Below are 20779 nucleotides of genomic sequence, written 5' to 3' on the forward strand. Positions count from 1 at the left end.
GAAATCTATCAGTTCATGCCCTCCTGGCCTTTAGAGTTTTTGTTGAGAAATCTGCTATTATTCTGATGGGTTTTCCTTTATAAATTAGTTGGTGCTTCTCTCTTGCAGCTTTTAATAGTCCTCCTTCTGTATTTTTAGCATTTTAACTATAGTGTTCATGGAGAAGTTGTTTTCTAGTCATTTCTATTTGGCACTCCATTATCATTTCAAGATTGGGAAATTTTCTGTTATTACTTCACTGAATAAGTTTTGTATGCCTTTAACCTGTATCTCTATTCCTTCCTCTAGAATAAACTAATTTTTTGATTTGTTCTAATTTGTTGTACATGACAGTAGAATACATTTATACATTCTGATAGATCATACATAAATGGAAGTAATCTCTCATTTTTCTGATTGTACATATTGCGGGATCACATCAGTCATGCAGTCATACATGCACATGAGGTAATAATGTCTGTTTCACTCTACTATCATTCCTTCCCCTATACCCTTTCCCCTCCCTTCACTTCCCTCTACCTAATACAGAGTAACTATTCTTCCCTATCCCTCCCAGCTTATTGTGAATTAGCTTCTGCATATCAGAGAAAACATTTGGCCTTTGGTTCTTTGGGTTTGGCTTATTTTACTTAGCATTATAGTCTCCAACTCCATCCATTTACCAACAAATGCCATATGAGTCTTAAGCTTGATCTTTTTAATGTTGTTCCAGAGTTTTTATATGAACATACTGTTTATAGTTTCTTGGTAACCCTTCCTTATTAATAAGTCTGAATGTTCTAGTTCATCCACCCTGTCTACAGGCTCTGAAAATTTGTTTTCTGCTTGGTCTAGTCTATTGGTGAGACTTGGAACTGGAATTTTTATCTTGACTTATTGAGTGTTTTATTTCCAAGATTTCTGTTTGTTTTTGCCAGAATCTCTCTTTATTAAATTGTTCTTTCATATTGCATTGTCTTCCTTAAATTATTCATCGGCTTATTGGTATCTTCTTTGAATGCATTTTTAAAAATACTTTTAATTGTAGATGGACACAATACCTTTATTTTATTTATTTATTTATCTTTCTGTGGTACTGAGAATTGAACTCAGTGCCTCACATGTGTGAGGCAAGCGTTCTACCACTGAGCTATGTACAACCCCAGCCCTCATTTGATCATTTTAATAATCAGTTTTTAAACTTCTTTGTTTTAGGATTTCATCTCTATTGGTACTTATGGTTTTGGTTCCTGGAGAGTTATGAACTCGAGGAGTCATGTTGCTTTGTTTCATGTTTTTGTGTTTCTGTCTTGAGACTTTCACATCTATTGAACTGGCTGTCTCTTCCAGTATTATGTGAGGGTCTTTTTACGTTGTGCCCTGGGATATTGGTTTGTTGTGTAGTGTTGAGACTCATTCCAGATGGAGTTCATACTATAGTTTCCCTGAAGCTCCTTAGACTGTGTTTGGTGTATTTTGACTGTAAGTACTTTGTCAGAACCCGAGGGATTTGCTTTCTTTGTAGGCCTTCTGTGAATGGAGTCCCTCTGCTAGTTCAGGCAAGTATGATATAGATAGTGGAGTAATCAAAGTATACTTTACATGGCAGTTTCTCCAGCACTTGTTAGCACTGTATAGTGTAAGAAGGCTTGGGTGCAGCCCATGCTAGGGCCCCTTATTAGCAGCATGGTCACAACAGTTGTGTTATTTCTCTGTGGTTGCTCTGTCTTCAGCCCACCCCTGTCATCTGTGCATACTTGCAGCCAGGTTGTCTGCTAGGTGCTTTTCTCTACTCTATTTTTTATAAAGTTGAGCGATCCATCAGAGTTTGAGCAAGACTCAGTCTGGATAGACTAAGGTACAATTTCTCTCAGCTGGGTCAAGGCTAAAGCTCAGTGTCATACATCTATCCATTGCGTTCCAGGTGTTGGACTTAATCCATAGTGCTGGTTTGAGAGGAGAAAATGACCACCAGTAACAACAAACAACTTGAAAGCAAATCATATATCAACATACAATAAAAACAAATAAAAAAGAACCTCTACAACCTTACTAACCATAATACTCATAATATAGAATAGGTTAAAAATTTGACCTTAATGAAAGTAAAATTAATACTGAAATAGCTGGGCATATTGACTTACACCTATATTCCCATCTACTCTGGAGACTGAGGCAGGACTATTACAAGTTTGATGTTAGCCTGGGTATTTAATAATACCCTGTCTTTCTCTCTCTCTCTCTCTCTCTCTCTCTCTCTCTCTGTTTCTTTCTTTTTGTTGTAGATGGACAGAATGCCTTTATTTTATTTATTTATTTTATGTGGTGCTAAGGATCAAACCCAGTGCCTCACATATGCTAGGCAAGCACTCTGCCACTTAGCTACAGTTCCAGCCCTGATACTCTGCCTTAAAAGTAAAAAATAAAAAAGGCTTATAGCTCAGTGGAAGACCAACCCTGGGTCCGATCCTCAGTACTATGCAAAAAAAAAAAAAAAAAAAAAAAAAGTACTGGATAAAAATTTAAAGGGAGGAAACAGAAGAAAGAAGAAAAATGAAAAGAAAGAAAAAGGAATAAAAATGAGAAAATAGAGACAAGAGCAAAAATCCAATTAAATAATTAAAACATTTAATAAAATTGGATAAAAGTATTTAAAAAAAAGGGAAACAAAACAGCAAAGAACAAAATTAAAATGAAAGGAAAACCAAAGAATGTTGTATTCCTCCTTGTCAAGATATTTAAGATGGAGACAACTTCTTTCCAAGACCTCCAGTTTTTGTCATTTGCCAGGTATGGGGATGTTGTGGGTGCTGGTGGCAGTAGGATGTGTTTCTTTTCAGCTCCAGCTCAGGCAGGCCAAATCAGTTTGGGCAGTGTGTGGACTGAGCTCAGCCTCTCCTTTCCCACTAGCCTAGGCTAAGGCAAAGTTATCTGCAGCAGGGCTAAATTCATGCCCAAGGTCTTTGATTTTGCATCAGGAATGGGGTTGCAGTGACAGTTGGAGCCATCCACCAGCCTCTCAGCCTTCATGCCTGTGAACCAGTCTGGTTTGCTCACCCTTGGTCCCAAGATCTTCAGTCAGTACTCTTGGGCATGTGGCAAAATATCCAAACTGTAGTGGTTTGTTGTCTGCCTCTGAGCGTGGAAGAAGTGACCAAATCAGTGGGATCTGCACTGGGGTAGGGAGCCTCCTGAATGAAGAGATTTGCCAGGTCAAGCCATGGTGCTCCTGGACCCAGCCCTCTTATAAGTCCACATAGCTGCTGTCCCTTCTTTTCAGGAGATCCAACCATACATTTTATGTAGAAGTGTCTTCTTGCTTCTCTCTGACTCATAGACCACGTTTCCCACTGCTTAGGGTCCTCAACAGTTAATTCCTGAACCCAAACTGACTCTCAGAGTAGACACAGAGAAGAGGAGAGGACATTGGATCTTGGAGATATAAAAAATGCATGATCTCCCATGCAATAAACTCAGACAGTGGGACCTGTTGCTGGCTCTTTGCGGTTCCAAAATCCATGGATATTTGTCACCGCCTGCAGTAACAACTTGCAGGGGTCTTATGGGTGGTGGAGTGGAAACTGAGGCACTTCTTTCTCTTTAGTGCACTGCTTTCTTGCTTGTTTATAGAGGATAGAGGAAATGAGGTTTACTTGCTTTGAGAGGGGAGAGAGAGAGACTTTGCTTATCAGAGAGAAAGAGACTTTGCTTAAGAGAGATTTTGAAAGAAGGACAGGTTTTTCTTAGAGCTTAGAAGAAGAGAGACCTGCCACGCCTTAAAGTCCTGCATCCTGTGTACTAAGGGTACGTCTACCTAAGGTGCCCTAGTGATGCGTCTCAGTTCTCCGTTCTGCGATCTGCCTTCCGCCGCTGCCCCTACTCGCTGCCGCCGCGCGTTTTTCCTTTCTTCTGGCTGCTGTTGCGTATGTCCCTACTAACTACTTCCGGGCGTGTCTTCTGCTGCTGTTTTTCTGCTAATGGCTGCTGTGGCTTGTCTTCTTCTCTGGCTACTGCCGGGCCGCGTGTCTTCTGCTTCTGCTTTTCTGCTAATGGCTGCTGTGGCGTGTTTTTCCCTCTGGCTGCTAATGGCTGCTGTTCATGTCTCTGTCTCACTCCGCCTATGCTTATATCACCTCCAGGAGGCAGAGAGCAGGGCCACGCCTCTTACGCAAAGATTAGGCGAGATGCTTCGAGCAGGCTATTAGTGCTCATGCGCATACATTGTGTGCATGGTCGAGAAAATCACCTGAGTGTGCTTATGTCAATTAACCTCCTCGCTGCCAGTGTGATCAGGCGCCATCCCGGCGCCGCCAGCATGGCACAGCCCCCAACAGGGACCCATCTTTAGATGGGTTCTCATTATGGCATTGATGAATTTCCTGCAAAGTGCAGGTAATCTCTTCTCTCTTGATAGCTTGCTATGTAGATCCCAAGTCTCTTTTTATGCTAAAGCACAATATTTTGGGGTTTTGCCTGATCACTGGCTCCCTGTGTTTACACTCCAGTACTTTTCTATGGCCCCTACCTCAACATGCAGCTGCACGTCTTCCATTTTGGTTCATTCTCGGCAAACAGTAGGTAAGCCTTGAGTGCCTCTAATCTGCCATCTTCAGGAGTTCTTGATTCCAGTTTTCTCTAAACTTGCATTTAGGTGACATACAGATAAGAAAGCATTTGGTGGATGGAGTGTTATTGTAGGAGGCTAGGATTAGATAATTAGTATGTGACATTAGTATATCTTTTTTGTTGACAGATGATTTGGATATCCACTCCTCTGGAGATAAAGTTGGTTCCTTGAAATGTTATTCTGATGAAAGAAAACTTTGTACAACACCTTTTTGCAGTTCATTCAAGCACTTAAATGTGAATTGGTAAAGTATTCTGAATTCCTACTGTTATTTCTCACTCAGTACTTCAAGAAACTGAGAAAAGGAAAAGGACAAATTATTCATGTGTTTCCTTTTCCTTGAGGGAATGAATAAGCAGTCTGGGGCCACTGAATAGTTGAAGAGACTAATTTATTAATTTTTGCTGAGAATTTCTTATTAAAGACACCTTGTGTTTAGTGGCATAATGGAAAGGTAAATTATTTGCCTAATTTAAGAGATAAAAGATTACTTATGTGTGTATTCATCCAGCACCTAAATGAAAACTGTTCTCTTTTCTTTAAAAAAGGAACTCAGGGGGCTGGGGAGATAGCTCAGTTGGTAGAGTGCTTGCTTTGTTAAGCACAAGGCCCTGGGTTCAATCCCCAGCATCCAAAAAATAAATAAATAAATAAATAAAAATAAAAAAGGAACTCAGAAAAAAACTGCAGTATAGGATTTTGGGCAACATTCAAGCCAGTGTCTATTGTAGATCCAATAATGTTAAACACTATACATGAAGTAATTGGGAGAACCATTGAAGGGGATGTAGTAACCAAAAATGTATCATGCAATATTGTGCTAAACAGGGTTATAGTTCTATAAAGGAGATAATGGTGAAATGAATGTTCAATTGAATATTTAATGATAACAGTTTGTGGGTAGAAGAAATACTATCAAGAAGAAAAAACATTTTGAAATAATGTAAAACTATAAAGATGTGTGCATATACAAAATGAAATGTTGAAATAGACTATTGTGCTTAAATATCTCTATATTATTAACATAACCATATTTGGGAGGTTGAATATTTTAAATAAATTGCCTCTTTTTCTCCTTAAATGAGTTGATTCATGTAAAGCACTTTGAACATTGCTGGATGCATAGTAAAATACTCAAATATTAACTGTTATCATTATTGTTAGTACTTTTTCATTTGTCATTCACAAAATAATCAATTCAAGACCAGGACATTAGGTAGATTGAATGTAGAATAAGAAAAGTAGAAAATGCTGTAATAATTGTAGCTTCATAGAAATTATGTCCTTATGTTTAACTGATATTTTAATCATTTTATGTTTATTTAAGTGACATGGGTATAATTCCAAATTATAATTTAAAGGTTTTGGATTATGAAGGTTTTCACACCATTGGACCTTTTTCACAGTCCCTGTCTATCTAGAAGTATGCTGTCCAGCACAGTGGCTACAGACCACATGTAGCTATTGAGAACTTGAAATGGGGCTGGTCTGAAATGAGATACTGTAAGTCTAAAATACACATTTCAAAGACTTAGCATGGATAAAAGAAAGTAAAATGTTTTCATAATAATTTTTCATATTGGTTTTATGTTGAAGTGGTAACATTGTAATTATACAGAATTAAATAGAATATATTGTTAAAGATTACCTCTTTGTTTTTAGTATTCTACCAGAAAATTTTAAATGACCTGTGTGTCTTGCATTGTATTCCTTTTGAACAGTGCTGCTCTAGAAATTTCTAGTCTAAGAAGATCTTTTTAGAGAACCCTGGGATTCTAGTTCTGTTTCAGTCTTTACTAGTTATGTCACTGTCAGTTACTTAACTTCTCTAGAGTTCAGTTTCCTCATGGTAAAGTTTATTTCTTTACCTAAAATAGATAACAGTATGTGCTGTATCTCCCTCACTGAATTATTGTGGATCAGCAGAAAGAATTTGGCAGTTTTAGAGCATTCTACAGATTTATGTCGTTTTGAATCAGGCCTATGTAATGACTAGGAAAGGTTGAAGGATGCTTAGTGAGTCATCAAAATCAATAATGGTTCATTTTTACCTTTTTGTTTTTTACATGTTTATTTTTTGCATTTAAAAAAATGTTTGCTTTTCACATTTTTCCTCATTTGTTATGCTGCTAATATTTAAAAAGAAATTTTATTCTTTTCAAATGCTGTAGTAAACTTTCAGTTTTCTGTGATAGACTTTTTTTTAAAGCCTAGATGATGAACTGGATTCTTTTCACGATTTGAAGAATCGGGAAACAGAAGAAGTAATTGAGAATGATCATAGAGTTAGTACCTCCAAAATAACCAAACAATCTTTCAAAGAAATGGAAAAAGGTAAAAAGAAATATATATATGTATATATATTTTTCATTTAAATAGTAATTTGGGGGCTAGGGCTGTTGCTCAATTGCAGGATGCTTGCCTACCATGTATGAGGCACTGGGTTCGCTCCTTAGCACCACATAAAAATAAACAAACAAAATAAAGGCATTCTATCCATCTATAACTACAAAAAAAATTTTTTTTAAATAGTAATTTTGTTAATACACATAAACTTACCTCTTAATAACACTGGTCCTTAGGAGTATTTCTGTATTCTGGGTATTTCTGTGTTTTGAATTTTTTTAAACCATGAGATGGTTACTGTGCTTGTTATTAATAGAGAAGAGAAAAGTGAACTTCATTATTTTCCAGTTGTATGCCTGTGTTTTCAAAACTTCTCATGATAAGTTAGTAACAATACTTCTGTGATGCCTTCAATTCTTTTTCATGCCAGTGTTTGTTAGAAAGTGAGGAAATGATTGTGGTAGTGTTTTCCTAACCCTAATATTTTGAGAAAACAGCACAGATTACAGTATAGCTTCCTTGATACTGAACTAGTAGCAACTCTGTGAACCTGTCTTCCTTTCATAGTTTTGTCAGGATTTCATGCAAAGAGGCAACCAGTGATGAAGCCTTTTTGCCTTTTGGCTGTAAGGGTTCCAGCACTGTTGCTGATGATCTCTTTTTTCCTGCAAATATGTTGTCTGCACACAATAAATATTCATTTCCCCCTTTCTCTCCTCTCCTGCATCCCCTTTGTCATATGGATCTCAGTGTTTGAAGACAATGAAGATGCCTTCAGCTTGGAATTGGGTCTTCCCACTAAAAACATAGGTTAAACTATTTTAAAAGCTAAATGTATGTGAAAGTTGACCAAAAACATAAGGAGTGCTTAGGCCAGAAATTGGTGAGGTGGGAACTTAGAGAGGCAAGCAAAACACTGAACTGGTTTTACTTTTAGTATATTTACTGAACAGAATGATGTGAAACTTTTCTTTCTTAAAAATTATTTCAGGGTCTGGCTAAGATGGTGGGCTCCTTTAAGCTAATGCGATTTAAAACCACTGCTGGAGAGCATTTTATGCTCTAATTATTAGAAGAAAATGAATTCTGATGGTACAGTGTTGGCAGGAACATGAACTAAGAGCAACTTACTTATCCACTGCCTTTGGGAGTAAATTAATGTAACCACTTTGGAAGAAAATGGCATCAATAGTAAAGTCGAACCTGTGCATATAGCATAGTACATGTGTGCTACAGTCATATGCCCCAGAAAAACTCTTGAATGTGTATCACATGCATGACTGTGTAGCATCTGTATAGCCAAAGCAGCTCAAATACCCCTCTCTGGGAGGAAGTTGTCATATATTTATAAAATAGGATAAAGTAGTGAAAGTTTTTGAACCCATCATTCTGAAATCATGGGTAGATTTCAGAGAACTTATTACTATTTAAAGAAGGAGGTTATAGAAATTATTATAGACATATAATTGAAATCAGGCAAAACAAACAAGAACCGTGTGTGTGGGTATGTGTTAAAATTGCTTTAATATTTCTTTTACTTTAGACAACTTTTGTTACAAATATTAACTCATTAATTTTATAAATTAATGGGTTTCACTGATTTTCCCATACATGCATATATCATGTTTTAATTGTTTGCACCCTCCCAACTGCTTTCTCTTACTCTCCTCTTTCTTTCCCTGTTTTTCTTCCCCTTCCCTAAAATACCTTCTCTACTTTCAGATCATCTTTCTTTCCTAACAGTTTCCATGTATGAGGGAAAACATGTGATACTTGGCTTTCTGAGTCTGGCTTATTTCACTTAACATGAGAAACTCCAGTACCATCTGCTTTCCTGCAAATGACATGTTTGTTTCTTTTTTATGACTGAATAATATTACATATGTATATATGTCATATTTTCTTTATCTATTCATCCGTTGACAGCACCTAGGCTGATTTCTTAAGTTGGTTATTGTTAGTAATGCCACAATAAAAATAGGTATGCAAATATCTTTTTTGTATGCTGACTTCATTTCCTCCAGAAATATAGCCAGGAATGCTATATAGCTGCATCATATGGTTAATTCTGTTTTTAATTTTTTGAGGAATCTGCATATTGTTTTCCATAATGGCTGTGCTAATTTACATTCACACCAACAATGTGTAAGTGTTCCTTTTTCACATCCTTGTCAGCATTTGTTACTTTTTGGTTTTTTGTCTAGCGGTTTTGACTAGGGGGAGTGGAATCTCAGTATAGTTTTGATTTGTATTTCCCTGATGGCTAAAGATGTTGAGCACTTTTTCACATATTTATTGGCCATTTGTACTTGCTTTTTCTTTTTCTTTTTTTTTTTTTTTTTTTTTGTGGTGCTGGGGATTGAACCCAGGGCCTTGTGCTTGCAAGGCAAGCACTCTACCAACTGAACTATCTCCCCAGCCCCTGTACTTGGTTTTGAGAAGTGTCTGTGCAGGCTGTTTACCCATTTATTGATTGGATTACTTGCTCTTTTGTTGATAACTTTTTTGAGTATATAATTCTGGATGTTAATCTTCTGTCAGATGAATAGTTGGCAAATACTTTCTGCCATTTTGTAGGATCTTTCTTAATTCTCTTCTTTTTTTTTGCTGTGTGGAAGCTTTAAAATTTGATGTAATCCCATTTGTTAATTCTTGCTACCATTTTCTGAACTATTAGGATCTATTTTTAGTTGATTTATGTACAGGGTGAGACATAGGGGTCTAGTTTCAATTGTCTACATTTGAATATCCAATTTTCCCAGTACCATTTGTTGAAGAGGCTGTCTTCTTTCCAATGTGTTTTTGACTCCTTTGTTGAGAATCAGATAGCTATAGGGGCGTGAGTTTATTTCTGAATCTTCTAATACTATAGGTTTTTGTATTTCTTTTTTATGTCGATACCATGATGTTTTTTGTTACCATCGAAATACATTCTAGCATATTTGAAATCAGCAATCTTGATGCCTCTACCCTTGCTCTTTAATTTTTACTTAGGATTGCTTTGGCAACTTTGGGTCTTCTATGCTTTCATTTGAATTTTAGGATTTTTTTTTTCCTAGTTCTGTGAAGAATGTCATTGGTATTTTGATGGGAATTGCATTGAATTTTTAGATTGCTTTTTGATAGTTTGGCCATTTTAACAATGTTAATTCTCCTAGTATGTGAACATGGGATGTCTTTTCATCGTTATCTTCTAGTGTCTTCAGTTTCTTAAGCATTTTATAATTTTTACTGTAGAGTTTTTTTTTTTTTTTTTTTTGCCTCCTAAATAAGGACTTTTTAGATAGAAGTGATAGAAATTAAAAAGAAAAATAAGGCAACAATTAACATTGTATTTGGACTTGTTAGTTTGGTTCCAGAGAAGGGAATATTGTAAGCTTCTAAAGTGATATTCCATTTTGTATCCTAGGCAGTTAATACATAGTGTTCTCATATATTTTAAAATAATTAAATCTGAAATAATTTCATTCTTAGAGAAAAGTTGCATGAAGGATTCCTGTATACTTTTAAGCCAAATTTTTAAATGTTAATATTTTATTGTATTTGCTATATCATTCTTTCTTTCTTGAAATTTTTCACAATACTGTAATTTATACTTAAAAAAATTCTTCTTGAAGGTTACTCTGAGACTATTTGGAGCTATAATAAAGTTTATAATTAAAATTTTATTTACTTTGCAGTTGACCTGCCAACAGATAGGGCCTCATCAAGACCTAGGACTGAATGTTGTGATGTCGGTGACTCTTCTTTGAAAAGTGCCATCTGTCCAAAATCCAAAGTGTCAGACAAGCAGACTTTACTTCCACATCAGATAAATCAGATATATGATGAGTTATTTCAAATACATCTGAAACTGCAGGTAAAATCTAAATACTGATTCGAGAATTCAGAAATATTTATGTTCTAAGCACCAAGTATTTGCAAAATTTGAATACAGTTTTAATTAGATAAGTGGGTTAAGGCAAGGTCAGATGCGAACAAACTCAATTTGTAGGAACTGTTGAGGGAGAAAAATGTAGAGACTGAAAGAAAAATATTGGTAGTAGTGATTTTATTTGTAGGCATGTGTCTTAGGCTTCAGATTATCCTGTGTTTTATGTTTATCCTCATCCCATCCCATTCTTCAGAAACAAATCTGCTGGTAAAGTGTGCTTTTTGAATTAGGTGTTCAAGATTCATTGTTTTAAATATTACGTAGTAAGGAGTTTCCTTGTCAACTGTAACTAAAATTTATTTTTGAACCTTCTTGCAGTTTATTTTTTCTTTGGTGTTTGTTTCTAAAGGGTATAATTTATATATTTATCACATTTCCACTAGGAGTACAGAAAGAAACACATGTAATAATTTCTGTTTGCTATTCTTTTCATTGGAAACATATACACTTGAAATACCGAAAACGTTTTTAAAAACCAGTAGTTCATTTTGTTAAATTAATTCATGATGTAATAATGTAGCATTTCAGAAAAAAGTTTTTCTTAACTTGAATCACTAGGAAAAAATTAAGAGAAAGACAAAATCTGGTCCTTGACCCAGAGGTAGAGTTTAGAGAGGAGACAATGGAAAAGTCAATCCAGGTACAAGGAATTAAGAGATGAGAGTTGTTTGGAAAGGAGTGATCATCATATTGTGAATTTAGCTGCCTGTCTGGGAAATAAAATAGTGAAAACCGAGGCTAGCTGTTTTATAGGTTTTTTAAATCAAAGAAGTGACAGTAGAAAGACTTTTGATAATACTCTACAGAATAAAAAAGAAGCAAGGTTGCAAGGATAGATCTATCATGTATAGTAAACAATAAAGAAAAATATTTTTAAAAAAGTAAAGTTCAAGGGATTGATCTGATTTCTTTAATCTTTAGTCTGACTTTAAAATTTACTCTGTAGTGTTAGAGTTGTTGTTAAGCATGTACTTTTTTTGCTTTTACTATTAAAAGGTTTTTTTTTTGACAAAAGCTTAATAGGAACATGTATATGATCCAATTTTTGTGCCATAGTAGAATAGGCACCAAACAGGCACCTTTAGAGAGAGTACATGGATTTCTCTGAACAGCCATTATTCATACTCATCCAAGGTTTCTAACTGGACAGTATTTTTCCTCATGTTGTCACCATGCCAGTCTTGTTCTGTTGCCCAGTAGTTGTCATCTCCCCACATCCATCCCAATATTTAAGGGGCCACATCCCTGCAATAGTCTTTGATCATGTCTGTCACCATTTAATTTCAGTAATAATTTCTTTTCTTTTTTTGATTTTTTTATTGTTTGTTTTTTTTTTTGGTGCTGGGGATCGAACCCAGGGACTTGTGCTTGCAATGCAAGCACTCTACTGACTGAGCTATCTCCCCAGCCCCCTGATAATTTCTTGGCTATAAATTTTTTCAGCTTGGGAGGGTAAGCTTTGCTCATGTTGTCTATTCGACAGACTCAGAGATGCTTTGAAGTGGAATTGGTGGCCTCCAAGCATATACATTTTTGTTACACTACTGCTTTAATTTATTCAATAAATATTTGAGTACCTATTAATATGCATTGTGCTGAGTAAAATATATATGCCTCTTGCTGCATGTAGCTTATTAGAAACAGTCATAAGTACCCATATTATTATAATTTTATAAACTTAAATGAAGGAATAATAGATGTATACTGTAAGTACCTGATGGGGGAGATTGTGATCGAGATTGGAGGAGATTTGAGGTAAGGTTTTTCTGAGAAATTAACATTTAAGTTAAATCCTGAAAGATGAGTAGAGGTTAGCCTAGTGAAAGATTTAGTTTCTACATTGAGACATTCCAGTGTGAGAAGTTCCTGAGGCATGGTAAGTTAACATATTTATTCAAAGAAAATGTAGTAGGTAGCTCTGAAGATTTTTAAAGCAATAAAGTTGTAAAATCTAATATGCGTTTACATAAATGTCTTAGAGAGGGACGGGGTATAATTTGAGAGACTAGAGAGCATTCTACTGCAGGATCCCAGGTGAGAAATAAGGGTGACTTGGACTGGGGTGGTAGCAGAGGAATAGAATAAAGGTTATTGTAGATGTAAAATATTCTGGACTTGGCATGATTAATTCAATGAAGTATAGGAAGACTTAAGTAAGTAAGTCGATTCTCACATTTCTGGTTTGTGCAGTGTGGAGAAAGAATGGATTTCATGAAGAAGAGCAATATTTCTGTTTGAAATGTGTCAGGTTCAGTAGTAAAATATATTAGCCTGGCTATTAGAAATAGATAGTGGGTAATTATCTAATTTGGGAGTCATTTATGTGTTAGTGTTCTATCACTGTTACAAAATACCAGAGATATTCAACTTATAAAGGTAAAAAGTTTATTTTGGCTCATAGTTTTAGAGATTTCAGTTCATGATTGATTGGCTCCATTGCTTCAGGTGAGTGCAAGACAGTACATAGGGCAGGAACATGGGGCAAAAACATTGCTCACTCATGGCCAGGAATCAAAGGACAGCGGCGTCAGGATCCCACTATCCCCTTCAGTGGCACATACCCATTGACCTAAAGATCTTTCTTTAGGACCCAGCTTATAAAGATTTCACAACCTCCCACTTAGTGTCATTCTGTGGACCATGCCTTTAATACACGAGCCTTTGGGGGATAGTCAGCATCCAAATGTGTTAGTGTTTAACGTTGTCACCATTATGAGAGGTTAGAGAAGTTGGTGTGAAGTAATGTTAATAGTCTGAAGTATCCCGTATTAGGCTGGGGACCTCAAGGATACAGAGAAGTGGCTGGATTTTGGAGATATTTAAAAGGTGGGTTAATAGGACTTACAGATTGTTTGGATGTAGGAGATATGCAAGAAGTTTTATCAAGGGCAAAATTTAAGTTTAGTTTTTTGACAGTTGGATAAATCATGCTGCTTTTTGCTTATATAGAAAACTAGAGGAAAAAGATTAGTTTTTTCCTTTTTAACTTTTAACTTAAAAATTAATTTTTTAATGTATAGTTAAATTATTTTTTATTATATTCACAGAGTTGTACTGTTGTCACTGTAACCAATTTTAGAATATTTCATTATCCCAAAAAGAAACCCCAACCCATTAGAGGTTATTCTTCATGTCCTCCAAAATCACTTCAGCCCTAGGCAACCACTAATCTACTTTCTGTTTCTATGAGTTTGTCTATTCTGAACTTTTCATATTACTGGAATCATATAATATGTGATCTTTTATAGATAACTGACTTCTTAGCATGGTAATTTTTTTTTTTTTTTTTTTTTTTTTTTTGCAGTACTGGGGATTGAACCCAGGGCCTTGTGCTTACAAGGCAAGCACTCTACCAACTGAGCTATATCCCCAGCCCTTAGCATGGTAATTTTAAGGTTCATTCATGTTATACCATGTATCAGCACATGCTTTTTATTCTTTTCCTTTTAGTACTAGGGGATTGAACCCAGGGGAGTTATATCACTGAGCTACATTCCCAACTTGTTTATTTTTACTTCAAGGCAAGGTCTTACAAAGTTGCCAGGTTGACTTTGAATTTATAATCCTCCTGCCTCAGCTTCCTGAGTAGCTATAATTACCTGTATGCTCCCTGGTGCCTGGCTAGCACATGCTTTTTATTGCTAAGTAACATTCCATTTTATAGATATATCACATTTCTTATTTCATTCATTAATTTCTGGACATTCGGGTTTTTTCCACTATTTGGCTATCATGAGTAATGCTGCTATGAATGTTTGTATTTAAGTTTTGTGTGAACATGTACTCCATTTCTTTTGGGCTTATACCTACAGTGGAATGGCTGAGTCATAGGATAACTGTGTTTAACCTCTTTGAGGAACTGGCAGACTGTTTTACATTTCCACCGGCGGTATACAAGGCTTCCATTTTTCTCACATCTTTTCCATCATTTATTTTTCTGTTTTTGAGAAAAACAGCCTTTATTTTCCTGGGTCTTATTGTGGTTTTGCTTTATATATTTCTGTGATGTTTAGCTGAATTCAGTTTTGGACATGCTTATTTTGTGCTTCCTGAAAGTATATAGGTAGAGATGTTAAATAGGCTGTTTAGACTTGAGTTTGGCACTTGCGACAATCAACTGAACAGTTGCAGGTTGGGAACATATAGTAATTTTAGCCATTGAATGGATATAATCAAGCAGAGAGTGTGAAGAATGGGAAGAAAAATAACTTAAACCCAAATCCTGAGCAACCATAGTAGTTACAGGATGGTGGAGATATGGAACCTGCAAGGGAGACTGCGAAGCCATGACCAGAGAAGGTGGTAGAAAACCAGGAGAACATGGTATCATGTAAGCCGTTGGAAGTATTTTAAGTTGAAGGAAAGAGATAGTCATATAACATGCTGCTGAGAGATTCAGTAAAATAGGAACTGAGAAGTTATCTTTAAATTTCATAGCAGGTAAGTCATTTTAGTAGGGCAGTGTGGGCTGAAGCAAGATTAAAAATAAATTGAGGAATGACTTGGAGGTAAAGAAGGTTCAGCAGATGTTGACAATGTTTTAGGTTTGGTTGGGGAGGGAATATGGGAAGGAGCAAAAGATTTTATTTCAGATGTGACAAGAGAGATTGAAAATATTTACAGATAATCAGAGCAGTCTTTACAAAGGGACTTAAGGCAATGAGATCCTGAACCTATCTGTGTACAGAAGAGAAGGGCGTGAAACTGATATTCCCTTTTGTGGTCTTCCCTATGAATTTACCAGGCCATCCACAGACATTTGTTCTAAGGTGTCGTGTTTAAAATTAGGAAGGAGGAAAAAGATTTGAAATAGACACTGTGGAGAACAGAATAAAGAGCTAACGATGAAAATGTAGCAAGTTTTTTGAACAGCATTGATAACTTAATAGAGGATTGAGGACCATGAACTCAAAAAACACCACTTTACATGGTCTGTGATTTTTCTCTGATGGTTTTTAATCTTGTTATCCTCAGGACAGGGAATGTGGTAAGTGTGTTAGCCCAGGCCTGGAGTCTTTCAGCCCTTAGTGATAGAAGGACAACAAAGTAAGGGAGTAGAGGATATAGGTAAAATAATGGACCATGTCTAGCAACTACTATAATCCCTATTTTATGTACCAATGCATTTTCAAAAACCACTTGGTTAAACCATAGTGTCAGTGGATAAACATGTAATTTGAAGATTTTGTGAATGTTCTTTTTAAAAGTCATTCATATCTGGTATTTTGATACAGTGTGAAACTGCAGCACAACAGAATTTTGCTGAAGAACTTCAAAAGCGAGAACGTTTTTTAGTTGAAAGAGAACAACTGCTTTTCAGACATGAAAATGCCTTGAGTAAAATTAAAGGTGTTGAAGAAGAGGTTCTTACAAGATTTCAAATTCTAAAGGAGGTACTTATAAAGTCTTAATTTTTAGAGTAATATAACTTCTTTTTTTTCTTAGTTTCTGTAATAATTAACATTTTGTCACATTTGCTCATTTAACCTTCTCCCTCCTTTTCTCATACACACAACCCTGTATACACACCCACACAGATCCACACACACCTTATTTTCTGAACTATTTGAAACTATCTTGCAAAAATAATATATAGTATCCCTAAATACTTAGGCGTGTGTCTCTTAAGAATAAGTACATTCTGTATATCATTATATATCAGAAAATTAATGTTAATTGAAAAATAAAATTTAATATATAGTCCATGTTCACTTTCCCATTTAGTCTCCAAAATGTCTTTTATTACTTTTTTGTTTTGTTTTGTTGTTTTCTAATCAAGGACCTACACAAACTCTGTGCATTATCTTAGACGTCTTTGAATCTAGAGTAGTTAACCGTTACCATTTTTATTGTTCATGGGACTTTGGAGTCTAGGTCAGCAGTCTTGAGGAATATTATTGCATCCTACATTTGCCTGATTGTTTCCTAACAATGATATTTGGATCAAATACTTTTGGCAAGAATTTTATATAGTTAGTATAATTTAATAACTATTATACTAACTATAGTTAGTATAATTTATCTTTGCTTGATATTATTAATATGTACAATAATATCTTGGTGTCATATAACTTATTTCTTATACATGTAATTTACACAGAGTAAAATTCATTGTTGTACATTTCTATTAGTTTTGAAAAATGCTTTTAATTTTGTAATTGCCACCATCCTCAAGATAAAATGTAGTTCCAGCTTTCAGAAAGTTTTATTATATTCTTTTATAAATATTCCCTTTCCCATCCTAAGTCTTTGACAACGACAGGTCTATTTCCTGTCCCTAGTTCTGCCTTTTCTAGAATATTATGTAAATAGGTTCATTTCATGCTTTTTAACTTGTGATTTTTAGCAGCATCTCATTTATGATGTTAACTTGTCATGCTTTTCTTTGACTTTATCCAATTTGTGGTTTATTATGCTTCTTGAATTTGTAAATTTATTTCTTTTGCCACATTTGGGAAATTTGCAGCAACTATTTCTTCAAATATTTTTTAGGCTTCAGTTGCATTCTCCTCTTCTCTGTCTCTCCAGACTCATATGTTAGTCCCTTTACTGTTAGCCAGAAGATTTCTGAGGCTATGTTCCCTTTTCCTCATTTTTTTCCTTTTGTGTTCTTTGGGCTGGATAATTTCTATTAATATGTCTTTTAGTTCACTGTTTTCTTTTTTCATCTTGTTGCTGTTGAACCCTGTTATGGTTTAAATATGAGGTGTCTCCTAAAAGCTCATGTCTGAGACAGTGTAAGAAAGTTTAGAGGTGAAATCATTGAGTTACAAAAGCTTTGACTTAATCAGTACATTAATCCATTGGTAGTTTTTAACTGGGTGGTAACTACAGACAGGTAGGATGTGGCTGGAGAAGGTAGGTAGTTGGGCTTGTTCTTTCTTTGCTTCCTGGTATCATGTGCTGAGATGCTTTCCTCTGCCACTCCTTTCCACCAAGATGTTCTGCCTCACCTCAGGCCCAGAGCAAAGGAGTCAGCCAACTGTGGACTGAGACCTCTGAAACCATGAGCCCCAAATACATTTTGGCTCTGAAATTGTTCTTGTCAGGTCTTTTGGTCACAGTAGTGAAATACCTGACTAAATCAAGCCCATTTAGTGAATTTTTATTTCTGACATTTTGGAGTTCTAAAACTACCAATTATTTTCTTTAAAAATTTTTTTTCTCACAACAATTTCTGTCTTTATAAAGAACAGAGATAAGAGTTAAATGCTAGGGCTGGGGATGTAGCTCAGTTGCAAAAAAAAAAAAAACAAAAACAAATACAAAAAAAACCCAACAATTTCTGTCTTTACATTTACTTTCACATTTACATTTACATTAACCTCATAGAACATACTCAAAAATCCAGCATCTGGGTCATCTCAGGATTGGCATCTGTTGATTATATTTTTTTCTTGAAATTTCATTACATTTCTTGGGTCTTTGCATGTCCAGTGACTTTTGGATTGTATTTGAAACATATTGTATAGATTATGTGCCCTTTATAATCCTCTGGAGAATATTGTTTATTTAAAGTATTTATTCAGCCCAGTGACATTAAGGTCTTAGCTCCTTCTGACCTTCTATAGACTGTGGCTCTCATTTCAGTTTGGTTTTCAGAGCCTTTGCAGTTTTGCTCTGTAATTGTCTTGTGCATGTGCCACTTAGAGGATAGTTTGAGACTCGGCAACAGATTAAAATCTTACTTCAGCTCTACGAGCCTTTGCCCTGCTGTGCTTGGTTTGTCCTGTGTCTGGACAACTCAGAGATGAGCCCAATTTGTACATCTTCATGTACACCAAAGTGAGAGGATGCTTTGAGATTTCTTTCCAGTATTCTCCTCACACTCCAGATCACAAGGTCCCCTCTTCCTGGTTTCTTTGACTGTCTTTATCTCAGAACTCTTAGAGAAGTAGAAAGCTCCACTTTCCATCCAGGGCTCCACCCTGGGGCAGAAGTTTGAGAGAAAAAGAAGAACAAACCAACAAAACAGGAAACTTCACCCCTTTCATGTTGTTTCTCCAAATTTTTACCCCCTTCTCTAATTCCTGACTCTTGTTTACTTTTCACAGCCTCAGGTAGCTGCTTTCTGTGTTTTGTCTAGGGTTTTTAGTGGACATCAGTAGGAAAAGCAGAGTGTAGTGGGTTTATCCTGCCATATCATATCGTATGTCTTTAATACCTTTTCGATGTGGAAAAATTACATAATAGAAATATTAAACTAGTTTTAAAAGTAGCTATATGACTGTATCCTCAGTTATTTAAGGGAATCACTTAAAATAGTAATAAAATTACATAAACTAATTTTTTCACATTGGATTTTTTCATAGGGCTAAGGAAAGAATGCTTAAATTCTCAGATCTGTCCATGCTAATTTTATTCTTATTTCTCTCTTTAGATTTGTCTACTAGTCTTATTAATTATAAAGATAACTGCTTTATTTTAATCATATTTACATAATTACTTAGAAGGAAATTTAGTTTCTTGATTTCCTGTAGATACTTGCTTGTTTTGATATTCTGTGAATAAATGAAAGTATTTTATATCTTAAATCTAAAACATTTTATCCTATTTAAATGTAATTAGAGTTGATTTTTATCATTTCTGAAACTGATTCAGGAGAGAAATAGTTGGGGCTCAAAGAAATTATGTATTTAACATTGTTTGAAATGTAAAACTGACATAAAAATTTTAGCTACTTCATGGTAACACACTAGCTAAAATTTACATTTTAATCTATAAAGCTATGAATTGCCTATTAGTCTCCTGAAAAAAAATCATAAATCCTTTGTTGTTTTATTATTCCTTGATATGAAAAAGAAAATACATCGATGACTTTGGGTGGATTTCTCTTAGCAGAATCAAAAAATAGACTTATTGCTACTTAATTTATGTGATAATATGTTTGGGTCTTTCACAAATGTTTTTGATGTTTTGCTGTTACTTTGGTTTATTTCACAATTTTTATAAATTATTTGCCACAATAGTCATCTATGCTTAAATCTACTGATTAACATTTTTGTGATCGAAGGTGTTCTACTTTTAGTTAATTTATGTTCAGTAACATTAGTGATATGGGTTCCTTATCTGATTATTAGATTGTATTTTTTTCCTTCCTAGCAACATGACGCAGAAGTTGAACACTTAACTGAAATTCTTAAGAAAAGGAATAAAGAAAGCAAGAGACTAAGATCCTCTTTTGATGCGTTAAAAGAATTGAATGATAACTTAAAAAAACAGGTAAGACCTATTTTAATATATTTTAGGTAATAAGACCTTCTAGTGGGCTGGGGACATAGCTCAGTTGGTAGAGTGCTTGCCTTGCATGTACAAGGCCCTGGGTTCAATCCCCAGCACCATCAAAAAAAAAAAAAAAAAAAAAGACCTTCTGAAAATTATATTTTTTATTTAACAAAGAAGTCAATATTAGAACATTTTGGCTAGAGAAAATTTTGATTGGGTTCATGTTAATTTTATTTTGAAACACTTAGAAATATAAGTAAAATAGTCTTAAACTGCTCTTGCATCCTTTTCTTTTATATGGGAAAGCAAGTTAGATGTTTGACAATTTGAAATTTTTTTCTTTATTCTTTGAGACAGGGTGTTCCTGTTTCCCAGACTAGCCTCAAATTCATGATCTACTTATCTCAGCCTTCTGAGTAAGCTGGGACTACCACTGTGCCCAACTCTGAAATTTTCTTAAAGTTTTAAATTTTTTTGTAGTTACTACCTTACTAGATTAAAAACAAGTGAGAGAAAAAATCCTGATAAGCTGAAATAATTAAATTTTAGACACTGATTTCTGGCTTTAATACTTACTATTTAACTATAATTACATACCTAATAGATGAGACACAGCAATAGGTAGGATTAGGGAACAGGAGCACTTCCACAAAAAGCCTTCAGTCTGA

General features: G+C 35.1%; 1 protein-coding gene and 1 long non-coding RNA gene across 9 annotated transcripts in view; one reads left to right on the plus strand and one right to left on the minus strand.

The window, feature by feature from the left end:
* CCDC138 (coiled-coil domain containing 138) overlaps positions 1-20779 on the plus strand; it is a gene marked incomplete at its 5' end in the record, with an annotated part of 96958 nt that overhangs the window by 7588 nt on the left and 68591 nt on the right. For 6 of the 8 annotated variants that reach the window (XM_079111172.1, XM_079111170.1, XM_079111168.1 and 3 more), the window contains 5 exons: positions 4733-4850; positions 6816-6940; positions 10633-10811; positions 16121-16279; positions 19989-20108. In XM_079111172.1, coding sequence (XP_078967298.1) covers positions 4733-4850; positions 6816-6940; positions 10633-10811; positions 16121-16279; positions 19989-20108 — 701 coding nt within the window. Of the gene's footprint in view, positions 1-4340; positions 4558-4732; positions 4851-5249; positions 6110-6815; positions 6941-10632; positions 10812-16120; positions 16280-19988; positions 20109-20779 lie in introns of those variants that run through there. The other 2 variants (XM_079111171.1, XM_079111169.1) reach the window with 2 other exon arrangements.
* LOC306644352 lies at positions 291-4453 on the minus strand. Its single transcript, XR_013759355.1, has 2 exons — positions 4318-4453; positions 291-3466 (listed from the first exon to the last, which is right to left on the minus strand). It is a non-coding gene; the product is annotated as an uncharacterized lncRNA (long non-coding RNA).

Source organism: Sciurus vulgaris, assembly GCF_902686455.1.
Source record: "Sciurus vulgaris genome assembly, chromosome: 14".
NCBI classification, from domain to species: Eukaryota; Metazoa; Chordata; class Mammalia; order Rodentia; family Sciuridae; genus Sciurus; species Sciurus vulgaris.